This window comes from Emys orbicularis, chromosome 1, assembly GCF_028017835.1.
Source record: "Emys orbicularis isolate rEmyOrb1 chromosome 1, rEmyOrb1.hap1, whole genome shotgun sequence".
NCBI lineage: Eukaryota > Metazoa > Chordata > Testudines > Emydidae > Emys > Emys orbicularis.
Window position 1 is genome coordinate 146,261,180 of NC_088683.1, and position 26,049 is coordinate 146,287,228.

Sequence of the window (26,049 nt, forward strand, 5' to 3'; positions counted from 1 at the left end):
GAAGCCATGTGTCATGACTGATCCTGTGTAAGGGTCAGCTTAGAGTGGGGAATGGATGTAGGGAGGTTCTGCTTGTGGAGAGGAGTTAGAAGGAAACATGGCAGATTCAGAAAAAGATGCAGGATCCTTGGAATTCAAAGAAAGAACAGGAGTACTTGTGGCACTTTAGAGACTAACAAATTTATTTGAGCATAAGCTTTCGTGGGCTACAGCCCACTTCATCGAATGCATAGAATGGAATGAAGTGGGCTGTAGCCCACGAAAGCTTATGCTCAAATAAATTTGTTAGTCTCTAAAGTGCCACAAGTACTCCTGTTCTTTTTGCGGATACAGACTAACACGGCTGCTACTCTGAAACCTGGAATTCAAAGGGCTCATTCAAACACTCCCAAGGTATAGGTCGGTTTGTGGTAATATTGGGATGGAAGGCCATTCCACTGGATTGTTTTTTGGGGAAAGGGGAACACTGTAAAACCTTAAACCCATTCAGATCCTCATGAGCGTCACAGCTCCAGCATGAAGGGGGCCATGATTGAGGGGCTACCTGTGGAGCAGCTTACTGTATACAGGAAGCCCTCCTACAGATGCACCTCAATCATACCCCCTTCACTACCCCCAATTCTTCCCAAAACAAGTGAAATTCACATGCAAAACCCTTTACAGCCTCAAAAGAAGAAAAGAAAAACAAAAACCAACCAAAAACAAACAAACAAAAACAAACCCCCAAACTCAAACAAACATAAAGCAAGGAAAAGCAAAGTTAAGGTGGCACTTCCAACACAGCATAGCTGTACACCTGTAAATCTGTGTGAAGATAACAGTATGCTCCTCCCTAATTAAAAAAGCCATTTTCTTGCAGTATATGTGAGAGAGACAGAGAAACTTAGTCAACCTTTGGTATATCAGAAATACTTAGCCTCTTCTCACTCATCTCTGTTGAGCTGCTGGATTTTTTCCTTCACTTTCTAAATCTAGATTATTATTTTTTTTCATTCTGAGAACAAACTTTCCTTGTTTCTGGAATTCATGTCACACCCACTGAACTCAGATAGTTTGTTACACGTAACTCATAGGAGACAACTTTCAAGCACTTCTATGCAGCTGAAGAATGATCAGCAAAAACTATTTTGTGAGCACAAATCTTTTAAAAATGCATCTGAACACAGATTCAAATGGCTCCACAGAGGCTTGGGGATCTCAAAAAAAGAAAATGTGGCACAAAATGGATTTTGGAAGAGACTGACACAGGAGAGTTTTATCTCAAAAAGCAATTCAGAGAGTTAAACAGCCAGCTTTGCTGATGCCCCTCAATCCTAACCTGCAATCTCCCGTTATCTGGTTTCCAAGTGTCTCAGGCTATCCGGCTCCTCTCTTAGGTAAGGAAGGAGTTAATATTCTCGAGTCTGTTTTTGGTTGTCAGAGTGAAAGTGAAAGCAAAGGCACTGGCAGGCTGAAGACTCATTCAGAGTTTGATTCTAGCACAGACGCCTGATGTTTTAGGGTGTCTGGAACCCCTTGTTTGGGGGACAAAATGAATCTAGGGCTCATCCTCATCTGTGGAGTGCTGGCTCTGAAGGCTGGTGAGTTTAGGAGGTGTCAGCTGTGGGATTCTGGCTGGTCTACAGGGATGCCTCTTCAGAAGGCACATTATAGCAGGGGTGGCCAAACCCTCCCAGCCGCATAGCACAATCTTCAGAAGTTCCAGAGCCAGAGCGCACCTGCCAGGGCTCCGCTTGGTGCTTCAGCCCTGCTCCTGCTGAAGCCCCGAGACCCCCCGTCCCCTCTGGGCAGAAGCCCCTATCTCACCACCCTGCTGCAAGGCAGAGGGCCCAAGCTCCCTCCCCCCAGTCTGTTAGGTGGAGAATGGGGGGAAGGGGCGGGGGCTCTGTGAGCCGCACTTTAACTGTAAAAGGGCCGCATGTGGCTCATGAGCCACAGTTTGTCCACCCCTGCATTATAGCCTCAGGGAGCAAGAGGGGAACAGTTTGATTAGCAGCTTGTGTCCCAGAAGGGATTAGACAAATGGGCCCCCATGCCCTCCCCAGAGATGGATGGACCTTGTGGTGGTGACACCAGAGGGAGGTGTGATAGTATAAGTTGATAATCATGGGAGAGTGCCTGGGGTCTTACAAAAGGATGATGGCAGTGGGGGATGGGCAAGTAATACCAAACTGGGAAGAGGTACTTAAGGGGAAGTGTTCCAGGGAAGGAGGGGAATGGTGTGGTGGTAGCGTGCCCCAGGGCTCACCTGGATCGTCCCCTTTTCTATAGGGCTGCCCCAGCAAAGGGCAAGATGTCAGTGCCAAATGTCTTGTCCCAGTGGGGCAGCAGGTATGTGTATGTGTGTGTGTGCACCCCACCTCCCAGCTGGTTCTTTTTCTTCTCAGCAGAGCTGCCAGTGGAGCTGGCCCCGGGGTCCCAATTACGCTCTGTGGATGTGGTCTTGGACTGTCATTATATAGAGGAAGCTGTGGGTGGATTTCCGGGTGCCTTTGCTGGATCATTCTCCTCAGACCCTGCCACCCTAGTGCTGAGAGGTGTCAGCATTGCTGATGATGGAAGCTTGGACAGTGTCACCAATTATGAGGCGCCAGGCACAAATACTGACTCCGCTTCTCCCATCATCTTTGAAGTCTCAGGTGAGTGGGGAGCTGGGGATAGGAGAATTGCCATGCCAGCCACAGTAATCCATGAGTGAACTGAATCTGCACAGACTCAAAACACAGAGCCCTGCCCCAGGGGCTCACAGGACATGTGATGGACAAAGGGATAGCAGGATGAAGGGCGCTGTGTAAATAGAGACAGTCACTATCTATCAACTTACTTACATTAGACGGACAAGGTGAGTGAGGTAAAATCTTTTATTGGAGCAACTTCTGTTGGTGAGAGAGACAAGCTTTTGACCTACACAGAGCTAGCTCTTATTCAGCCCTCCTTGAGATCCAAAGAAGAGCTCTGTGTAGCTTGAAAGCTTCTCTCTTTCACCAACAGAAGTTGCTCCAATAAAAGATATTACTTCAACCACTTTGTCTCTCTAAAATCCTGGGACCAGCATGGCTACAACAACACTACTTACCCACATGACCCACCACCACAATATCTGAGCACCACATACTTATTAATGAATTACCATCACAGTCCACTTCTGAGATAATTGCATTGGTACTCCTAGTGAAAAAAGGAAAAGCCATCATTTTCACTGATGGAGACTGAAACCCGAATAAACTGCCCTGGTGATAATCAGGCTGCACCGATATAAATCGTATCATACAGAAGAGAGTTTGCACTGTGGCTAAAATCCCAGTTATATCAGTAGCTAAAGTCCCAATATAGACAAGGCCATAGACCAGAATATTCATAGATTTTAATTAATATATTCATCTATTTTAAGGCGAGAAGTGACCATTAGATAATCTAGTTATGGAGTTCTCAAACTTCAATGCACCGCAACCCCCTCTTCACAACAAAAATTACTACATGACCCCAGGAGGGGGGACCGAAGCCTGAGTCCGCATGATTCCCCCTGTCCTGGGTGGGGAGCCAAAGCCAAAGTCTGAGCCACAGTTCCCTGGAAAGGGTAGGGGTCAAAGCTGAAGCCCAAGGGCTTCAGTCCCAACCAGAGGACCTGTAACCTGAGCCCCGCTGCCCAGGGCTGAATCCCTCATGCATGGCTTCAGCTTCGGCCCCAGGCAGTGGAGCTCAGGCTTCAGCCCCAAGCCCCGGCAAGTCTACGCCAGCTCTGGCGACCCCATTAAAATGGGATTGCGACCCACTTTGGGGTCCTGGCCCACAGTTTGAGAACGGCTGATCTAGTTTAACATCCTGTATAATACAGGCCATAAAATTTCTCCCCTTTATCTCTGTATTGAGCCCAATCACTGGTGTTTGTCCAGAAAGGCATCCAGTCTTGATTTGAAGACTTAAAGAGATGGTAGTTGTTCCAAGAGCTAATCACCTTCTCTGTTAGAAAATCTGTCTTATTTTTCATTTGAATTTGGTTGGCTTCAACTTCCAGCCATTAGTTCTTTGTTAGGCCTTTCTCACTAGATTAAAGAGCTCTTTCACACCTGATATTTTCTCCCTGTGGAGGCCCTTATACACAGGAATCAAGTAACCTCTCAATCTTCTTTTTGATAAACTAAGCAGATTGAGCTCTTTAAGCCTCTCATTGTAAACATTTTTTCCAGCCCTCAAATAATTTTTGTGGCTCTTCTCTGAACCCTCTGCAAAATTTTCAACGTTTTGTTTAAAATGTGGACATCACATCTGTACAAGTATTCCATTATCAGTTTCACCAGGGGCATACACACTACACTCCTGTTTATATGTTCAAGGATCACATTAACCCTTTTTGCCACAGCATCACACTGGGAACTCATATTGAATGTTTGTCCACTACAGCCCCTAAATCTGTTGGATGGTCACTATTTTCAGGATATAGCCTCAATTTTATAACTTGGGCCTGCATCTCCTGTTCCTAGATGTACAGTTTTGCATTTGGCTGTATTCAAATGCAAATTGTTTGAATGCGCCCCAGTGTAACAGTGCCTTTGTGGGTCACAACTGAGAATACCAAATTCAGGACAAACTGCTGAGAAATAGGGCGGACATAGCCCAAACTAGTGGTTATTCTCCCATGATATATACAAAACCAGCAACAAAAGAAAACTTCTGTTTCACCACACTGGCTAACAAGAAGTCATAAAAGCAGTTTCCTTAGGCATTCCAATCCAAGTCCGAAAACACTAGACTTAGAGATGAGTGGTTCTTTAAACCAATTTAATCAAACAAAAGGTTCTTCTGATCCCAAAGGACCAGCCACATACCCAGGTCAATATATAACTTAGATCTTACCCAAAAATCATGCTGTTGCCAATCCTTTAGTATCTACAATATAAAGGTTTATTTATAAAAGGAAAGAAAGAAAGGTGAAAGTTAAAATTGGTTAAAGGAATCAGGTACATACAATAATTGCAAAGTTCTTGGTTCAAGCTTGTAGCAGTGATGGAATAAACTGCTGGCTTAAGTCAAGTCTCTGGTTGCTTCCAAATCAATAGAAGGTCCTTGATCCCTTGGTTAGAATGCTCCCATTGATATAATTCCATAGTCCAGAGGCTTGAGCAGGAAAGAGGCAAAATAGAGGTGTTTCCAGGGCCTTTTATAGCTTCTGCCATGTGGAGGGAAACCCATTGTTTCAAACAAAGCCCTCAGCACAGCTAGTGAAAAATCATAGTTGACAAGATAATGTTTGGAGTCACATAGGCAAGTCACATGTCATTACCTATACCTCAAACAGCACGTTCACAGGAAAGTCCATTTAGGGTAGGTGGGCGTCTTCCATTGTGAGTTAAATGTTCTTTTGATGGGCCACTCAATTTCAACAGTTCCTCCAAGATGTGCTGGCTAACTACCTTGTCAGCGCTACCGCAGGCGAAGACATTTGAAATCCAGGTATAGAACCAATGCTCATAACTTCAAATACAAAATGTTACGTGCATACAAATAGCATAATCATATTCAGCAAATCATAACCTTTCCATAGACACCTTACTTGATAACCTTTGTACAATATTTGTTGCAGTTATATAACAGTGGTAGCAACAATGATCTACATCAGAGGTGGGCAAACTTTTTGGCCCGAGGGCCACATCTGGGTGGGGAAATTGCATGCAGGGCCTTGAATGTAGGGCTGGGGCAGAGGGTTGGGGTGCGGGAGGGAGTGCAGTGTTTGGGAGGGGGTGTGGTGTGCAGAAAGGGGCTCAGGGCAGGGGGTTGGGGCAGAGGAGGGGCGCGGGGTGTACAAGGGGGCTCAGGGAAGGGGGTTGGGGTGCAGGAGGGGGTGCAGAGTGCAGGAAGGGGCTCAGGGCAGGGGTGCAGGGAGGAGTGTGGGAGGGAGCTCAGGGCAGGGGTTTGGGGTGCAGGAGGGGTGCAGGGTGCGGCAGGGATGCAGGCAGGGTGTGGCAAGTGGCTCAGGGCAGGGAGTTGGGGTGCGGGGTGCAGGAGGGGTTTGGGGTGCGGGCTCCAGCCCGGCACCGCTTACCTGGGGTGGCTCTGGGCTGGCAACGGGGTGCAGCAGGGCCAGGGCAGGCTCCCTGCCTGCCGGCCCTGTCCCTGCACCGCTCCCAGAAGCGGCGCGGTGCCCGCGGTGCCATGGGGGTGGCAATCCCGCAGGCCGGATCCAAAGCCCTGACGGGCCAGATCCAAAGCCCTGACGGGCCAGATCCAGCCTGCGGGACATAGTTTGCCCACCCCGATCTACATGGTCATATTTTAGTCAGATAATGTCACACCAGGTTACCAACTGGTCCAGTTCCTTCTGTATGATCGCCCCATCCTCATTGCTATTTACCACTCTGCCAGTCTTTGTGTCATCTGAAAATTTTATCAGCAGTGATTTTATATTTACTTCCATATCATTGACAAAAATGTTCTTAATCCATTTAACATGTGCTGTATTGATATTGTGTTAATGCTAATTTTTAAAATCATATTGGCATGCAGTACTGAGTCAAATACCTTACAAAAGTCTAAGTGTCTTACATCTGCTTTTATCAACCGAACTTGCAATCACATCAAAGAATGAATTCAGGTTTGTTTGACAAAATCTATTTAAAATAAAAGCATGTGGAGAGGCATTAATTATATTTCTATCATTTAAATTTGTTATTAATTGAATCCTGTATCAGCTATTCTGTTATTTTGCCGGGGATTGATATCAATTTAACTGACCTACAGTTGCCTGTGTCATCCTACTCGCTGTTTTTGAAATGTGGCACAACATTAGCACTCTTTCCGTCTTCTGGAATTTCCCATGTGACAGGATGTACCTGGCCCTTCAAGGCCCCTTGCTGGAGGCCTTGTGGTCCTACCTCACCCTGCCCCAGGAAAGGAGCAGTGAAGGTGGGTCCTCCAGGCCTGCTTAGAAGGGTTGCATAGACGCAGCCAGTCAGAGCCCAGGAGGATCAAATAAAAGCTGCTGCTGGGCCTGAGCAGGTCAGTTCCTGGCTGAGCCCAGAGGAACAAGTCAGGGTGCTCCTTGCTGGTCACAGGAGCTTGAGAGAGAACTAGAGGGAGGGTTCTGGTGGTACTTGTGTTCCGTGAGGAGGAAGAAGCTCTGAGAACTTCAGCCCCGAGGGAAGGGTGAAGAGAAGGGAGCTATGTGGGAAAAGGCCCAGGGAATAGCAGCAAACTGGAGGCAGCAGTATTTTGGTTGTGGTTTATAGGATTCCTGAGTTGGGACCTGGAGTAGTGGGTGGGCCTGTGTTCCCCCACTGGCCACTAGCAAAGTGGCCTAAGCCCCAAGAAGGGGACAAGTTTCCTTCAGAAGCCTGAGCGAAGGGACTGGATTTAAAGGTCCCAGAGATGGGGCTGAAGACCCTCATGTGGGCAGATAGTTTGTTGGACTTTTGCTACCCTGGAAGGGGTTCATCTATTGAGGACATTGAGTTGGCCAGAGGGCTGAGCCTTTGAAGTCCTGCCTAGCAAGGTTGACAACCTATAGAGGGTACTATGAGTGGGGAAAAGAGGATTGCAGTACTGCACCCAGCCAATAGGAGGTACTCAGGAGGTGAGTGCCCCATTGCACCCCAGTATTTCAAGATTTATTAAAAATTAACATCAGCGGGCCAGAGATCTCCTCAGCCAACACTTTTTTATGACTCTTGGGTGCCAGTTATCCAGGTGTTGCTGGCACAGAGTGCCCGAGGAAAGCAACAGCGGGGTTCGTTGCCCGGTGTGCTTCACGCCAATGAACACACCAGGGTGGAGAAGCAATCAAAGTTTATTTGAGATCTCAAAGCGGTGCAAGGAGACTGGCACATCTCAGATCAAGCACACTGAGACAAGCAGTTTTCCCTTTTTATTCTTTTTGCAGCTAGGCTTTTCCCTTCACTCCCCCCCTTCCCCCTCCCTCCTCCTATAATAGTCTACATTAAGCAAGTAGCAAGCAATTACATTTAAGCAGTTAAGTCATCTTGGCGGCTATAAATCCAGCTTGTTAGTAACTTCTCCTTGAATTATTATCTTGTCCCTTTCCTTTGATTTGTTATCTTGCCTTTCAGCCAGAAGTATGCAGGCCTCATTATTACCGCTTCGTACCGATATGAGCGGTGCTGCACCTGATAAATTGTTACACATTCCAATTTCTACATCTGGCTTTTGAGGTCAATTAAAGTTTAAACATGGAAGAAGTTTGGTTCATTTAGGCCTAGTGCAGGAAGGCTTCATCGACACTCATGGTCTTCCACCCTCCCGAGTTACCTAGGGTTATGCCTAATGACACCACCAACTCCCTCCTTTGAGAATACTCAACAAGCTTTTGGCTGAGTTTTCTTATATTCTGTGGACAAGATACGATTGAGTGCCATGGAGCTGGGGTTATAAATGAGAGGGCATGTCAGGACTTTTGGAGAATGGGGGGCACAAAGCTTACGGAGGAGCATTTTAAAACAAGCGATCAGGAGGAGGGTGACCAGGCACAGTACCACACCTGTGAGGAGGAGACGCACAAGGCCACCCCCCAGTCCTCCCAGGTCGGGCAACCAACTTCAAAGGGAATCGAAAACCGTGGGTTTCCTTTCCTGGGCCTTCCACTGCTCGAAAGCCTGTTCGGCCAACAGGACGTGCTTGTTAATGTCCTGTGAGTTTTCCGGGACATAAGTACAACATTCACTCCCAATAAGGGCACACACCCCGCCCTGGGAGGCTAAAACATAATTTAAGGCCTGTCTGTTTTGCAGGGACAGCAACCGGAGCTGGTAAAGCTCTGAGTTAAGGCTTTTCTCTATGGCCAAGGTTTCATTGGCGAACTTGGTGAGAAACATAGAGAGCCTACGATAAAATTGAGCCAGCCGTCCCACCCCATAGGATGGGAGGAGGATCATACCCAACCTGGCTCCTTCCGTAATGAGATTTGGGGTGGCATACAAAGATCTACGCTGTCTGGGGCGGCCAGGGGGCAGTTTAGGGAGGACACGAAGGGGAGGGGCAAGATATCCTAGATAGCAGTTTCCATACCACCGATGTGGTAGCCACTTATAGGCAGAGGTACCGCAAATGTAAAAGGAGTGGCCATTCCCTACCAAGCCATTATAATCGCTACTTCAACTATTTGTTTGGGTGTCACTAAACGTTCCGAACCGGGCGGTAGAGTCAAATTTGCCATTAACATAGACTGGGATGGAAGCGTTACTGTCAGGGGATAAATAATACTGACAGGTGCTATTCCCAGCAGGCCAGGTATGATTGCTAGACTTGAACTGTCGATAGCACACCAACCCAGGGGCCACTGACCACAGCCTAATAGGGGAAGGGAGATGCGTTGAGTTGGCCTGCGGCTTCCAGGGGTCGTCCTTTAATGCATACTGGGATTTAATGGTACAGTTTTGCGACAAGGGGGTACCCGAGGTATTTCTTCTCCTACTGAACCATCCCCAACAGATATCTGACCAATTTTGGGGGACTACCCTCCAAGGTAACCCTGCTGCGTGGTGCGGGATTTGGGAGCATACCCAGCAGTTAGAGAGGTTAAACTTTTGGGCAAAGCAAACCTTCAGGGCCTCATACGTATTTATTTTTAAGTTTTTAGGGATTCCTCTTCATTCCGCATGTGCCTGGGGGGAAACGGGAGTCAATGAGAGGAGTGCCCCTATGGCAAAGAGTAACACAGTGGCAGACCCTGGACCTGATTCCATTTTGGGCAGGTGACCCTGGGGTCTAACAATTACAATTCCCCAAATACCCACAAAATAACAATTACCAATAGCAGGCAGACTAAAAACAAAAGGGACCAGACCACCAGGTTAGGCCGGCCCTGTGAAAATAAACACAACCAATGCTCAGAGTTTTCGCGGGGAGTGTGCTGCGACTGTCCAAAGAGGTCACAGGGCATTCCCAGCAGACCTTATTGTCTTTTGAATAACAGTTTAAGTCCCAGGTCGTCGTTGGCAGTCTTTTCCGTAGGCTGGACGGTCCACCGTTCAGGAGTGGGCACTGCTTTTAGTCGAGAGTGATGGATCCAGTTTTTGTGTCCCTCAACCTTTGCTGCTGTGTGCGAGACCAGCAGGACGGTGTGAGGTCCCTTCCACTTCTCTTGAAGAGGCTCGTCCTTCCAGGTACGAACGAGAACGGAGTCACCTGGTTGCAGGGAGTGGACAGGGGCATCCAGCGGGAGAGGCTGCAAATTTCTGGTATACCTGTGGAGAGAACAGAGAACAGCAGACAGAGAGCACACGTACTGAGATAAGAAGCCACAGCCTACCTCCCACTCCTCTAACAGAACCGGTGTACCGTTCATAGGCCATGCCCTTCCAAACATAATCTCGAAGGGACTAAGCCCTAATCTGCCCTTTGGGAGAGCGCGGACGCGGAGTAAAACGAAGGGCAAAGCATCAGGCCACCGTAGGGAAGCCTCCTGGCAGACCTTTGAGAGATGTTGCTTGAGTGTCTGATTTGTACGCTCCACTACCCCACTGGCCTGCGGTCGCCATGGAGTGTGGATCTTTCAGGGGATTTGCAGGGCATCCGATATCTTCTGAACGACTTGAGATGTGAAGTGTGTTCCGTTGTCAGATTCCATCCACTGAGGGAGTCCGAAGCGGGGAATGATTTCCTTGACAAATTTAAGAGCCACCGTTTTGGCAGTGTTGTTTCGGCATGGGAAGGCTTCAGGCCATCCGCTGAATTGATCCACCAAGACGAGGAGGTATCTGAACCCTTGGGTTCAGGGGAACTCAGTAAAGTCTATTTGCCAAACCAGTCCCGGGCCTGGGGTAGGTTCCAGAGTGGCTGGTGGCACTGACACTCCCGGTCGAGGGTTATTCTTTTGGCAGATTAGACATTCAGCCTGTACCTGGGAGGCCAGGGGTCTAAGTCCAGAGGTTAGAAAATATTTATTTATAAGCTGGGTAAGAGCCTCTCTGCCGGCGTGGGTGGTCTGATGTAGTTTCTGTAGCACTGGCCGTATTAGATTCTTTGGTAGGAGGATTTTTCCTTCCGTGGAGTGGAGCCATCCCTCCTTTTCCTGGAGCCCAAGTGTGTCGGCCAGGTTCCTCTCTTCGTGAGAGTACTGAGGGGTCGGGAGCTCCCCCACTGATGGGATGAGGGCATGCATATGGGCATCCTCAGCTTCCTGTGGTTCCAGGGTAGCAGCTCGCTTGGCCTCTCTATCCGCCCTGGCATTACCCCTAGCCACATCTTGATCTTCCCTTTGATGAGCCTTGCAGTGCACCACTGCTACCGCTGAGGGGAGCTGTACCACTTCTAAAAGCCGGAGAATTTGAAGCCCATGCTTGACCGGAGAGCCTTGGGCTGTCAACATTCCTCTTTGCTTCCACAGACCGGCATGAGCGTGTAGCACTCCAAAAGCATATCTGGAATCAGTAAAAATATTAACTCTTTTTCCTTTTGACAGTTCAAGTGCACGAGTTAAGGCTATCAATTCAGCCAGCTGGGCTAATGTCCCAGCAGGTAAACCCTCTGCTTCCACGGTTTCGTGGAGAGTTACAACAGCATAGCCCGCCCTCCTTTGTCCGTTTGTAACAGTACTACTGCCGTCAGTGTACCACTCACAGTCTGCATTAGGGAGTGGTTGATCTTTTAAGTCTGGGCGGCTGGAGTATTGGGCATCTATGACCTCCAAACAGTCGTGTTCCTGCTCCTCTGTTTCTGGCAGCATGGTGGCTGGGTTAAGGGAGGGGCAGGTCTGTAGGGTAACTTCAGGATTTTCTAAAAGTTTAGCCTGATACCGAGCTACCCGAGCCTGTGTAAGCCAGAGACCACCCTTAGTATCCAGCAGGGCTTGGACCATATGGGGAGTATACACTTGCACAATTCGCCCCAGTGTCAGTGTCTCGGCTTCCCCAAGCACTAGGGCAGTTGCTGCGACTGCCCGTAAACATGCCGGCCACCTCTTGGCAACTTGATCCAGTTGTTTAGAGAAATATGCCACGGGATGTTTCCAGGTGTCTAATAACTGAGTAAGCACTCCCAGGGCCACCCCTTTTCTTTCATGCACATACAGTTGGAACGGCTTAGTGAGGTCCGGCAGACCCAGGGCTGGAGCTTCCATCAGTTTCCTTTTTAAAACCTTAAATGCCTTGTCGGCTTCTGAGGACCAGTGAAAGGGGTCGTGATCCGCTCCCTTAACGCATTCGTACAAGGGTTTAGCCCACAGTCCAAACTCTGGGATCCATATTCTGCAGAAGCCTGCCATGCCCAGAAATGCCCTGAGCCGTTTACGATTGCTTGGGATAGGAATTTGACAGCTAGCTTCCTTCCTTTCACTTGAAAGCTGACGCTCCCCCGCCTTATGTGAAATTCTAAGTACTGTACTTCTGGGAGAGCAATCTGAGCCTTACTCTGTGCTACCTGATATCCTCGGAGTCCCCAACAAAGTTCAGGAGGCTCACAGTGGCTTTAAGGCAAGGGGTTAGACCCACAGCGGCAATTAACAAGTCATCTACATATTGCAGGAGGAGGACTTTGTCCTCATTGTCCCACTCCTCCAAGTCTCTGGCCAGGGCCTGTCCGAAAAGGGTGGGGGAATTTTTAAATCCCTGGGCCAACACTGTCCAGCAAAGCTGCTTTTTAACCCTTCTCTTGTCCTCCCACTCGAAGGAGAAAATCTCCTGAGATTGGGTATCGACCAGAATCGTGAAGAAAGCGTCCTTTAAATCTAGGACCGAAAAATGGGTGTACTGCCCCCCTATAGAGGCCAACAGTGTATACGGGTTGGGAACAAGGGGGTGCAGAGTCTTAACCCGTTCATTAACCGCCCTCAGGTCCTGGACCAGCCGATATGTGCCATTGGGCTTTTGTACAGGCAAGATGGGAGTGTTCCAAGCTGACTGGCATTCTCGAAGTACCCCGCACTTTAGGAACTGGTCTAAAGTCTCCTGCAGTCCCTCTCTGGCTTCCCTTTTGATCGGATACTGCTTGATTCGCACCGGACCTTTTCCTGGCAAGAGCTGAACATTAACGGGGGTTTGATGGGCTGCTTTTCCTGGGACCCCGGACGCCCATACCAGAGGATATACCTACTCCTCCCACTGGCTCCATTCTGGGGCTTGCATGGCTGAGGGCTTAATTGCAAGGGCCATTATCCACGCATTCTCAGGGGGTAAGGTGAGGGTTATTTCATCTTGGGTGAAATGCAGGGTGGCACCTAAGCGACAAAGCAGGTCCCGTCCTAGTAGAGGCGTTGGACAATCGGGGAGGTAAACCAGTTTGTGAGATAGAGTTCTGTTTCCCAAAGCACATTCCGCGGGGGCATACACTGGGCACTTGGTTCCTTTTCCTGTGGCACCCACCACAGTGAGGGGGTCTGCCACGGGCAGCTGAAGGGGTTGGTTTATGGCGGTTCGTGCCGCTCCAGAGTCTATTAAAAAGTCTATGTCCGAATCTCCCACCCGCATTTTTACTCGGGGTTCCGGGGGCAGAATAGTCCATCTCCCCTGACACCCCTATTCCTGATCCTCCGCTGCCATCATAGGGGTACCTTCCCTTTCGGGGCACTCATTTTTCCAATGTCCCTCCTTCCGGCATATGGCACACTGGTTGCGACTCAGACGCCTTTCCTGTGAGCCAGGGCGCCCACGTCCGCGGCCTCTCATTCCCCGGCCCCTTCCAGCTTCCTGAAACTTTCCCTTGCCATTGGCCTGTACTGCTGCGACCATCATTTTCACTTGCCTCTTTTCCTTTTCTCCCTCCCTAAGGCTGTAAGCCCTGTTTGCAGTTTCCAGAATTTGTGCCATGGTCATGCCCATCAAATCCTCCTTTTTCTGTAGTTTCCTTTTAATATCAGGGCGGCACGGCTGGTAAAGATACCCTTTATAATTGCCTCGGTGGCCGGATCATCGGGATTGGCATTAGTAGTTTGCCTGATGGTATCCCGAATACGCTGCAGAAAAGCAACCGGACTTTCCTTTGGCTCCTGTACTAGCTCATACGGCTTTGCCCAATTGTTATGTCTGACAGCCGAGTGTCGGAGACCATGTAAAAACAATTCTTTGTACGTATTGAGGCAGGTCTGATCCTGAGGCTCATTAGGATTTCACCGGGGGTCTGCTATAGGGACCATATCGGCAGGAATGGGGACATTCTGGATATCCAGGTCATGTCTCCGCTGTGCCTCCTCCCTTGCTTTAGACAAAACCTGATTACGCTCCACCTCAGACAGCAGAGTCCGCATAAGGAAATTACAATCATCCCAGTCAGGCTTATGGCTAGCCAGGCACCCCTCAAAGACCGAGATAAACTTGCTTGGGTTCGTGGAGAATTCCCCTGCCTGTGCCTTAAAGGCTGCTAGGTCCACCGGGTTAAAAGGCACATGCGTATAGACCTGCATAGTAGTGGCTGGGCGATTGTTTGCCTCAGGACGGGCTATCCGAGTCTCAATAATCAATGGAAAGAATCCCACCGAGGGGGCAATCTCTGGGACCTGTGGCACCTTGTCTTTATAGGGTGGGGGTGTTGGAGCCGAAGGGGACACCGGCTCTGCCATCACAACCGGGGCGGGGTTCGAAGGACTAACATTAGCCACTGCCGGTCCTGCCGGGGTTAAATTACACCTCTGCAAAAGATCTGACCTATTCTTAGCAACATAAACAACTGTACATACATATGTTCATTCCATTTACCCGTTCGCTGACAAAACAGAAGTAATTGAAGGATCGTATTATAATTAAGTGATCCTTCTGGTGGCCACCTTTCCTGGTCCTCCAGCTGGTACTGAGGCCAGTCTACTGTACAGAACCTTTTCAATTTACTTTTAGTCAATGGATCCGATTCAAACACTTTCCAGTTCACCAGAATGCATTCTAAGGGCGTACACCTTGCCCTGCCTAGAGTACTCTGTCCCTGCCCCATACCTTAGGGAGACACTGGGCGTCCCCAGGTCAAAACAGGTAAAGTCCCCACTGGACTGTTCCTACCTTATCCAAGGGTCTGGTTTCGCACCGTCGCCCTATCCACGGGACCGGTTCCCCACCGTCGCCCGCAGCCGCTTCTCCACTGTACGAGCGCGTTGCACCGTTGTGCCCTCCGGGGTCGACCAAACCGCGTCTCCGCCGAGGCCCCCGATGAAGTCACCAGTGCACGCTGGGCGTCGGTCGTCGCCGCAATCCGTCGACCTCCGAGAGGGGTCCGGGCAAGGCTAAATTTCAGCCTCGAGCCCCACGTTGGGCGCCAAAACTGTTGCTGGTACAGAGTGCCCGAGGAAAGCAACAGCGGGGTTCGTTGCCCGGTGTGCTTCGCGCCAATGAACACACCAGGGTGGAGAAGCAATCAAAGTTTATTTGAGATCTCAAAGCAGTGCAAGGAGACTGGCACATCTCAGATCAAGCACACTGAGACAAGCAGTTTTCCCTTTTTATTCTTTTTGCAGCTAGGCTTTTCCCTTCACCCCCCCCCTTCCCCCTCCCTCCTCCTATAATAGTTTACATTAAGCAAGTAGCAAGCAATTACATTTAAGCAGTTAAGTCATCTTGGCGGCTATAAGTCCAGCTTGTTAGTAACTTCTCCTTGAATTATTATCTTGTCCCTTTCCTTTGATTTGTTATCTTGCCTTTCAGCCAGAAGTATGCAGGCCTCATTATTACCGCTTGGTACCGATACGAGCGGTGCTGCACCTGATAAATTGTTACACATTCCAATTTCTACATCTGGCTTTTGAGGTCAATTAAAGTTTAAACATGGAAGAAGTTTGGTTCATTTAGGCATAGTGCAGGAAGGCTTCATCGACACTCCCGAGTTACCTAGGGTTATGCCTAATGACACCAACACAGGGACCTGGTGATTTAAATTATTTTGTGCTTTACAGATATTGGTTAACATAATCCCTAGTTACTGAGTTCTTGAAAATACTGTACTTCATCATCTTCATGTGATATGAGTATGTCATCCTGCTTCTTGTCAAATACAGAACAGAAATATTTATTGAACTCTTCTGCCTTTTCAGCATCATTATAGCTCAGTGGTTTCAGCATTGGCCTGCTAAACCCAGGGTTGTTAGTTCAAACGTTGAGGGGGCCATTTAGGGAACTGTGGTAAAAAAATCTGTCTGGGGTTTGGTCCTGCTTTGAGCAGAGGGTTTGACTAGATGACTTTCTGAGGTCCCTTCCAACCCTAATATTCTATTATTCTAATGTTACCGTTACCATCTCCATCCAGTAATGGGCCTATACCATTGCTAGGATTTCTTTTGTTCCTCATATACTTAAAAAACTCCTTATTGTCCTTGCACCTGCCGACATGGTTTGTTTCTTGATGTCTTTAACTTTCTTTATCAATTTTCGACACTTCATAACTTCAAAACTGGAGCCCTTCTGAGTTTCAAAATATGCCCTTGACTGGGAACTGCTCCCCTCGGCACCAGACCCAATGCTAGTACAGGCATCAACATTGATATTGGCACCATCAGCCCTACCATTGGAGCCATTGTTACAACTATTAGCACTGCCGTTTCCTGAGAGCTACTTTTCATCCCTGTCACCAATATACTCCTTCTCTACCACACTGAGCAGAGACCCTCACCTGAGGAGCGAGGTCGATACCGCCAAGGGTACTCGGAAGCATGCAGTACTGAGTCCTGGTGCAGAACTAGCATTGGATGGGGCATACCCAGTTATGCCAGTATCAGTACAACCTGCCACCATGGCCTCATTGGCCTGCCCTCCCATAGATCTTGGAGCAGGGTCCCCTCCAATGTCTCAGCAAAGAGGAGAAGATTTCAGTTGCCTCTGGTGTTGCTGGCCAGAGCACCCTCCCTAGAACTAGAGGGAACCTCTGAAGATGTGATAGAAGCAGTGAGGGAAATGCTCCAGCTGCCTTCACCACCAAAGGAATCTTCTTTGTCCCTGGACAAGACAGTTACAGTGGCTCTGACACCAGCTGTTGATTACTTCAGCTGGGCATCCCAGGAGCTACTCTCGAGGACAGTGGATACAGGACTCTGTGGTCCAGGAAAACACACACAAGGTATTCAACAACCTCAGCACCTTGAAGAATTGCCCTCCTGATCAGTGAGGGCACCCTAGATCCAGCCAAGATCTGCTGCATACTCCCAGCCTCACCCCCTCTCAATGCAGTGGGTGAGCTGTCTTCACCCAAATTCCATTACTTAAGGCAAGGACAGTAAACCAGCAGCCTGCAGCACTGGCTTCCTCAAGGGGTTAATATTGGTCTGTCAATCACCTTGCTTCCTTTCCTGATTGGCTAAAACTGTCCCGATGTTATTAGGCCTTAGACCCTTCCTGAGAGGTTGCTAGGCTGGATAGCAATGAGGGCGGCTCGGCCTGCCTGATATTTCCATTGGTGTGTTTTTGTGATTGGCCACACGTTCTGTGTTGCTGGGTAGAAAAAAACACTCCTTCTCTGGCTCTGTAATTGGCAGAGGAGGGTGAGCTTGGATCCTAATGATTGGCCAGGGCAACATCATATTTTGATTGGCTGCTGCCCTGCCCGCCTGAATTTTGTATTGGTCGGTGAGATCTGTTGCTAGGCCGAGTAGCTGACGCTGGGACTTTCCAAGGGTAATACGGGATCGCGGGAGAACTTTAAAAATGAGGGCCAGATGCGGGGCATCTTGGGATGGATGTTTTTGCACACCCTGCCTCAGGTGGTCCTGCCAGTGCAAGTCAGTTCTTATCCGGACCTGGTTTCTGTGGGTGCACTTGCACCCCTGGACCTCAATTGGAGCTGCTATTGCGTGGCAATTTTGCAGTGTGCAACCCTGGGCTCCTGAACTGTAGTCCACCACTGTCAAAAACACATGGACACCTTACTTCCTCCTTAGATAAAGACAGAGAGAGAGAGAGAGTGCAAAGTTGCATGGTGGAGTTGATAGTAGAGAGGTAGAGAACAGGGAAGGTGTGGGGTGAAGGTAAGGAAGAAGGTGGGAATGAGGGAGGGTAGGAAGGGAGAGAGTGGGGCAAAGGAGAACATGATGAAGGGGGACACACTTTGATGGGATGTGGGGCTGCTGAAATGGTTAGAGGAGGAAAGTTACAGATGAGAGATCTCAGCTTCAGTGATAGTGAAAAAGGAAGAGAAGATAGCAAAGGGGAAGGAAAGAGCGGCTTTTTCTAATCTTGCTCAAAAAATCAGCAAGATTTTGAGTGGAAATGACAAGAGAGGGGAGAGTTTAAGGTTGGACATGAAAGTGGAAAAAAAGTGGTTGGGGATTTGAGGATGGTCTGCAGTGAGAGTGCTGAAGTGCTGTTTGACTAGGGAGAATGTAGGCGAGAGCCTGAGAATCCTGATACCCACAGTTCTATGCTGTCAAGCAAGCAGCTATGTAACCCTCTAGCAAAGTGTGTCACACTACCCTCTAGTGCCTGGTCCGTAGGCTCCACAGGCTACTTCTGCTACCACTTACTCCTTCCTTGGGTATGTCTACACTGCAATTAAAAACCTGTGGTTGGCTCGTGCCAGCTGACTGGGCCTCGGGGACTCGGGCAGCAGGGCTGTTTAATTGCAGTGTAGACTTCTGTGCTTGGGCTGAAGCCCAGGCTCTATGACCCTCCCACCTCGCAGTGTCCTGGAGCCTGGGCTCCAGCCCAAGCCCGGACGTCTACACTGCAATTAAACAGCCCTGCAGCATGAGCCCCCTGAGCCTGAGTCAGCTGGCATAGGCCAGCTGTGGGTGTCTACTTGCAGTGTAGACATACCCAGTGAGATCAAGTGGTAGAAGTCTGTGTTGTTGATCTGAAAGTCCTGAGTTCAAACCAGTTGATGATATATGCAGAGAAAAATGATGTGTGATAATGTAATTTAAAAATGTAATCATATCATCATAATGAATATGCATCAAACCAGCAGCAGAATTACAGCTACCCTGTTCACCAGGCTCTGCAAGCACCTTCCTCACTGTGCACCTTTCAAACTGGCTGCATGTTATACATTTGGACTATCTCTGAAACATCTCGGTATGCTCATGGTCTATACTATACATTTCCTTGCCCTCGTGTCCCACCTAGACGCCAAGCCACAGAACCTGCTGCCTTCAACTGAGTACAGAGTTCCTTTGTGGAAGAACGTACACTTCACCCTGGGTCTGCAACTTGCCAGGGGTATAAGGGTGGGGTACAAGGAGAGGAGAGGGTGCAAGAAGGGGAGTATCACAGCTACAGGACTAGCTGCACTTCAGTCCCCTTTCTAGTCTCTCTCAGAGAACCCAAATCAGGTCTTGGGCCTCTTGCCCTTGTCTGTTTTGGGATGGAATCTTGTGATTCTTCCATACTTGGATCAGGGCTGGGACCAGTGCCCCATGTATGACAGCTGCTTATCACGGTGCAGGTCCAGCTAGGTTTTGGGCACCTGTGTTTCCTTCCCTTGGGAACCTGTGACCAGTGATAATGACCAACAAAATAATCAAATATTTTAAAACAAAATATTTTTACTTAGCGGTTGAAACAAAGTTTTTCTCCTCAATCACGATGGTTAGAAACTTACATTTTTAATCGAAGCTGAAATTCTCATGCAAATGTTTGATTTCAGCGGGGGCTATAAGAAAAAGTTGGCAAAGCTGTTACAGGATCATCTTGAGCCATCTTCTCCTATCTGCCTGGACCATCCCAGATGGTCACCTGTTGGGAAGACCTTAATCAAAGACATTCTCACAAAAACCACCTCACCAGAGCCAGGCCAATATACAGTATTAACAAATTATTAAAAGCACTCCCATATTTTGTCATGTGGAGTATAGCTGAAGAGAGTGCAGGCAACAAGAAAGTTTGGCATGTGCTTCAGTAACAATAATTGATTTGGCAAGTAGATTTTCTCTTTGACAGACACACATCTCTAGCTGTTGCTGTGCCCTCAATACCTCTTCCTTTTTCAGGCTGGGACCTTTAATGTTTCAGCATCCCCTTTGCTCCTAGGTTTAGGCTTGGGAAGAATAAACCTTGCTAGCATGGTTGGTATGTAGGCAGGTAGGTATTTCCCAAATTATAGCTCTCCCTATTGTTCCCTTAAGGTATCGTCTGTCTGTTATTGTTTTGTTCCCTGTTGTTTTCCCCCAACAGCCTTTGAGATTATCCAGTCTGGCTGCATAGTTAAAGCAAACAGGTAAACTGAAGAATATATCAGAGGGGTAGCCGTGTTAGTCTGAATCTGTAAAAAGCAACAGAGGGTCCTGTGGCACCTTTAAGACTAACAGAAGTATTGGGAGCATAAGCTTTCGTGGGTAAGAACTTGCATCTGAAGAAGTGAGGTTCTTACCCATGAAAGCTTATGCTCCCAATACTTCTGTTAGTCTTAAAGGTGCCACAGGACCCTCTGTTGTTTTGAAGAATATATGATATTCATAAAAATAATACATATGACTCCTTCATTCACCACAAGAACTTCTTTAAACAAGCTGGGAGACCAATGTTATATGCTAAGGCTCTTGTGTTTGCATAGCAGCAGCCTGACCTCATTTTACACTAGGTGTAGACACAGCCCTTGGCGTCTCACCAGATTAGGTCCCTACTGAAACTTGATCCTGTTTTTCCTGTTCCATTCATCAAACTACATGTCTTCTCTTTCTCATTACAGCAAGTTTGGTACCTGTCCCATATGCGGAATCCCTGCTGCATGCAGACTGTGCTGGGGAGGAAGTGACCTGTGAGATCTCTCCATACAGCCTACACCTGGCAGATGAGGGGCCCAGCCAGGCCTCCTGGTTCATGGGGACCCTGAAGTTGTCCAGTGGGATCAGCATAGCCCTGGTGCTGAAGGTCAGCAGTGACAGGGAGGAAGATGACAGAATGGTTGTGCTGCACCCAAGGCTGAAGGTCCCTGTAAGCAAGGAGGGCACAGTGCTGACCACAGGTAAAGAAAGTGGCAAATGAGGGGAAAAGACCTTAGTGCTGGAATGCACCTACTGCACAGGGAGTACTAGGGGAGCCAGACACTCCAGGGCTGAAGCCTCCACACCAAGGAGTGCTAGGGGAACTAGAGACCCCAGGAATACCACCCCACTCTGTAGTCCGGGACTTAAGGGAACTAGAGAAAGGGACTGCACATGCTGTGAGTTAGCAGGATAGATAATCCTTCTCTTCTTGAGGGAAGCTCAAATGTACGGGGTCCTCTGGGCCTCCTGCTATCTGCAGGATGTAACTGCTGGGCCACCAATGTGCCCCCTTGATCACTCTGCCCTTGCATTTCTGTGCCCCTTGACTCCCCAATTCTGGCCCTGCTGTTCTCCCCACCACTGTCACTATAAGACTATACCAGGGTTTGAAAAGGGACTAGATAAGTTCATGGAGGTTAGGTTCATCAATGGCTATTAGCCAGGATGGGCAGCGATGGTATCTCTAGCCTCTGTTTGCCAGAAGCTGGGAATGGGCAACAGGGGATGGATCACTTGATGATTACCTGTTCTGTTCATTCCTTCTGGGGCACCTGGCATTGGCCACTGTCAGAAGACAGGATACTGGGCTAGATGGTCCTTTGGTCTGACCCAGTGTGGCCGTTCTTATGTTCATTATTTGCCACACCACTGTGACCCTTGGCAAGTGCCATGTCTGCTCTCCAAGAGTTTGGTGTAGCAAGGAGAGCAATATGCACATACTCCCCATACCCTGCTAATAGCGCTGCAGCCTGCAGGATGGGAGCTTCTTGGGGGGAGACACATCTCCAACCTTTCAACCCAGCATGGCCAATCAGTCCACAGCATGCTTCCTCCAGGTGGGTGGAACTGTGTCCCAGTCCCTGATGTCCTGCCAGGGGGAGTCTTCCATAACCACATATATTTAACACTCTCTCAGTCTATTCGTCTTTCTCCTTCTCTTTGTTCCTCAGTTGAATTCCAGTTGTCATCTCGCACCCCTACTTTGCGTACCCGACTTGGCACCTCCGTCACCCTGGACTGCAGCTTTGCCTTGGCTTCCAGCTCTCCACTGGCCTCGCTGGAGTGGAGGCTGCAGCACCGAGGCAGCGGGCGTAGAGTTTTTCACTACCAGGCGGGGGATGTGGCACAAGCAGAACAGTCAACGGCCCACGTGGATGTGGTGCAGCTGCTGGAGACTGGAGATGCATCACTTAGCCTGCATGGAGTGGGTGTGGGGGATGAAGGGACATACATCTGTTTACTGTCCACCCCCCAGCACCAGGCCCAGAACATCATCCAGCTGCAGTTGGTCGGTGAGGCAATGATGCTCTAAGGATACCTAGTCAGGGGGCAATAGGGGAGACAGGCCCCATTCACCAGAACCTCACCCTTCCCCCTATCTCTCTGCTCCCCTCCTTGTTTCCCCAGCTCCACCCAGTGGGGCTGAGGGACTCCTCTGTACTACTCCATCCCCTCAAACACAGTTTATCACTGGCTGGATTTAATTTCATGTTTAACCCCCTCCAGAGCCCCCAAGAGTCCGTTTGTTCCCAGAGTTGGTGTCACGTGAGGGGGATGGAGCCACTACCCTGACCTGTGAGATCTCTGGCTATTACCCCCTGGATGTGTCAGTGAAGTGGACACGGGAGGCCCCTGACGACAAGGACAAGGTCCCTATCTCAGGCTCAAGCACATACTTCTCCAGCCATAGGCAAGCCCAGGATGGCACCTACAGCATCAATTCGTACCTGAGTATCAACACAGCCACAGAGCTGGGACCTATCACCTACAGCTGCCATGTCTCGCATCTGGCCCTTGAAGAGCCAATCACAGCTAGTGCCCAGCTCAGAGCACCAGGTAAACAGGGGGAAAGGAGGGTGAGTGCTCATTATTGCCCCGCCTCTCAGCTTTTGCTTCAACCCTCTGATCTCCTAGCTCCAGCTCTTCCCTCACCTCTCAATTGGTGGGTACTATAACCCCATCCCATTTGGAGCACCCTCCAATTTCTCCCAATTTCCCTGCCTGCCCTCATTCCCCATCCCTTCTTTCCTCTCCTGGCTTCTCAGTCGCACTTCTTCAGCTCTTATTGCATCCTCTAAAGCACTTTGTAAAGCATGTTCTCTGCATCGTGCAGCACCTTACACTGTTAAGGGGGCAGTCGTTTCAAGGGAGCAAAAAGGCAGCACTTGGACCCTGATCCTGCTCGGCGGACTCCTTATTGGGAACCCAACCATGCCCCAAGGAGCCCTATACACTGTTGTCTCCAAGGGAACCAGGACCTTCTTTGCCCTCACCCCCTTCCTTCCCCAGTAGGAACTCAGCATAGTCCCTGCTCCCTGTGGCACTGTTCTACCCAATAAGAAGCCAGCTTTGCCTGAAAGCATACTCTGCCCTCCCCCCACCACATACTTCTCCCCATGATGGGACCTGATGCTGCCCTATGGACTGTCACTTCTCTCTAATGAGATCCTAATCTTTCCCCAGGAACTTTCCACATCTCTCCTCCAATAGAATCCCAGCCCTGCCCTGTGTGTGATCTGTGTGAAGAACTTTAGCTCTCTGAAACAGACTCAGATGAGCTTCACATCACTGACTCCCCCTCTTTCTCCAACAGAGCAAAAAACATCTAAAGAGCTTGTGGGAGCCTTCATTGCTACTTTAATCTTCCTTGCTGCTCTCGTTGGCCTCTTGCTCAGGAGAAGAAAAACAGGTAAGAGTGTAAAGCACTTCAGCCCTCTCCCTAGTCTGAGGTTCCACAGTCAGAGCTCCTGTCCGGCTCCCTACGGTGCCGCTGGCTGTGAGAGGCAGAGACTGGAGTAGCTTGGAGCACCTGCTACAGCTAGCGCTCCTGCCACTCTAATTACAGTGCTTCCTGTAGGGAGTAGCATAGCTGGAAGCTCCCTCACAACCAGCTGTCCTGCCTCCTTCCCTACAGCAGCCTTGCTGGGAGAAGCCCAGACTGGAGTATTTGGGAGCTCCCCTCATACCTCGTGCTCCTACCTCCTTTCTATTGTGCCTCCTTGTGGGAGAAGCTGGAAATGGAGTAACCGGGAGATCATTCCGTAGCTAGTGCTCCTGCTTCTCTTCTTACAGTGTCTCTTGCTGGGGAGGAGAGGGGGTAGCTCTTAGGAGTGTTAGTGATGATAATGTAGTACTCAGGCCTGTATATTTCCCTGAGACAGAATTTTGGGTCTTGTTTGCCCATTTGACTTTTGATATGTTTATATTCTTACTAATATGTATGAACAAAGAACAAAGACACTGTGTGTTACATCTGCCCACAAGCAGATCAGGTGACAAGAGAGAAGAGATAGAGCTAAAGTGTTGTTGGGCAGAATGGGTGTGTAATATATGAGCAGACACTTGAAGGACGGTCCTGCCTCTCCCGAGATAAGGTCAAGCAGCCAGTTGGGAGGGGCAAGAGGAATGGGGGTGAAGGTATAAGAAACACTAAAAGCCAAAGAAATCCCTGTCCCTGACTGGAGCACAACCTCATTCCTTACTCCTCCCATGGGATACAGAAGAGGTGGTACTGAAGTCCCCAGACCCCAAACCCTCCAAAATGACCATAAATTTTAAGGGGTAGGATCAAAGGTGCACTACTTCTGGTCTTCTACTTTCTGTCTGCATGACAAGAACCAGGGCAGGGGGAAGGGAAAGCCCTTAATAGTAGCCTACCATCGCCCTGGTAGCTGCAGAACATGGAAGAGAATGACATTTTACTGATTGTTTTTGTCACCCTGAATCTCATTATTTTTCTCTCTTTTCAGTTGATCCAAAGTCTGAGAAATCTCTGGAGACTTCAGGGTAAAAGGGACAGTTAACTCAGTTACCCTTATTCCTGCGCCCTCTCTGACGGACCCCATACCAGATGAAGACCCAACCACTCTGAAATTAACCTCCCATTTTACATTAATGGAGCTGTCACCTTTTCCAGGGGCTCTCCTGCAGCACTGTAGGAAGGGATTGGAGGACCCTTGTGACCCTGGAAAGGTGGAGTCAGAGAAAAGGGGGTGTCTCCATCATGTGTGTGGGGGTAATATCATTAACCTCCCTGTAACACTGCTCTTCTCACACTTTCAGGTACACAGAGTTAGATCCACAAAGGGATGTAGGCATTTTAGGTGCCTAAGTCCAACATTTAGGCACCACTGAGATCCTCAAACCTCTGCTCAGCTGGTGCCTAACCCTGTAGCTGCCTAAATTCCTAAGGCACCTAAGGTTCTGCTGGAAAAGTCCCCTAAGCACCTACGTCCTGCCTGTGGACATACACAAAATCACCTAATTCCTGATGCCACTGAGCTGCTTGGTTCCCTAGCTCATGCATAATCCCTAGTAGGATTGTCAACCTAAGCAATACCCTGCCTTTGTCACCTGCAGGGTCTGATCCCAGAGGCATGCTCAGAGCATACCTATCAGATTCAGATCAGGCCTTGAACAAAGACAGCTAGGAGCAAGCAGGTCAAAAATTTGGTGGGTGTATGTATACACGTATGTGTGTATGTGTACACCATCACTTTGCCCATGTCATCCCTAGCTTTTAATCCCTCCACTGGCTCTCCCTTCTCTATCACATCAAATATAAGCTGCTTGTATTCATCTTCTAGTCCCTTCTTGGCCATTTCCCACCCTACCTAGCATCTCTCATTTGGTATTGAACTATTGATGCTCATCTCTGATGGGCCCATCATGCCAGCCTCCATTGGCCACGGGTTACATTTTCAGACAAGCATCTTTCTACTTTCTCCCATGCTGTTCAGCACACTTGGGAGGGGCTCCCTGAAAACATTCACAAAGCATCCACCTTCAAATACATCCGCAAAACTCTCCTTTGCCATGATGCCTGTAATATATTGACAATGGTTAGAATGCCGATCAGCCTGACCATTATTGTCTCATTGTTTCCTTTTATTCCCCTACAAGTCTCTTGCTTTACACTTAGATTGTAAGCTCTTTGGGGCAGGAACTGTCTTTTTGTTCTGTTTGTACAGTGCCTAGCACAATGGGGTCCTGGTCACAACTAGGGATCCTATGTGCTACAATAATGCAACTTAATAACATTATTAGCTTAGTGGGTAGAGCACTCCCCTATAATGTAAGAGGCCCAGGTTTGTATCCCTGTTCTGCCTGAGTTGGAGCAGGGACTTGAAGTCAGTTCTCCCACATCCCAGGTGAGTGCTCTAACTACTGAGTTGTTGAGTATTCTGGGGTGGTTATGTCTCAGTCTCCCCTGCTGA

General features: G+C 48.9%; 2 protein-coding genes across 2 annotated transcripts in view; one reads left to right on the plus strand and one right to left on the minus strand.

The window, feature by feature from the left end:
- The window catches only part of LOC135873059 (alpha-2-macroglobulin-like), a 1,316,454-nt gene that overhangs the window by 740,707 nt on the left and 549,698 nt on the right, over positions 1–26,049 (minus strand). The window lies entirely within an intron of this gene.
- LOC135873061 (tapasin-related protein-like) lies at positions 1,532–24,640 on the plus strand. The gene is made up of 7 exons (XM_065397536.1): positions 1,532–1,580; positions 2,388–2,639; positions 20,536–20,811; positions 21,784–22,125; positions 22,340–22,669; positions 23,427–23,522; positions 24,583–24,640. Exons 1-7 carry the CDS (start codon positions 1,532–1,534, stop codon positions 24,621–24,623), a joined length of 1,386 nt encoding a protein of 461 aa, XP_065253608.1. The 3' UTR covers positions 24,624–24,640.

Excerpts from the sequence above, each read along its gene's own strand:
- LOC135873061 (XM_065397536.1), top strand. The coding sequence starts at position 1,532 with ATGAATCTAGGGCTCATCCTCATCTGTGGAGTGCTGGCTCTGAAGGCT. Across the intron at positions 1,581-2,387 it reads AGTGCTGGCTCTGAAGGCTG|CAGAGCTGCCAGTGGAGCTG; the intron begins GTGAGTTTAGGA and ends TTTTCTTCTCAG. Across the intron at positions 23,523-24,582 it reads GCTCAGGAGAAGAAAAACAG|TTGATCCAAAGTCTGAGAAA; the intron begins GTAAGAGTGTAA and ends CTCTCTTTTCAG.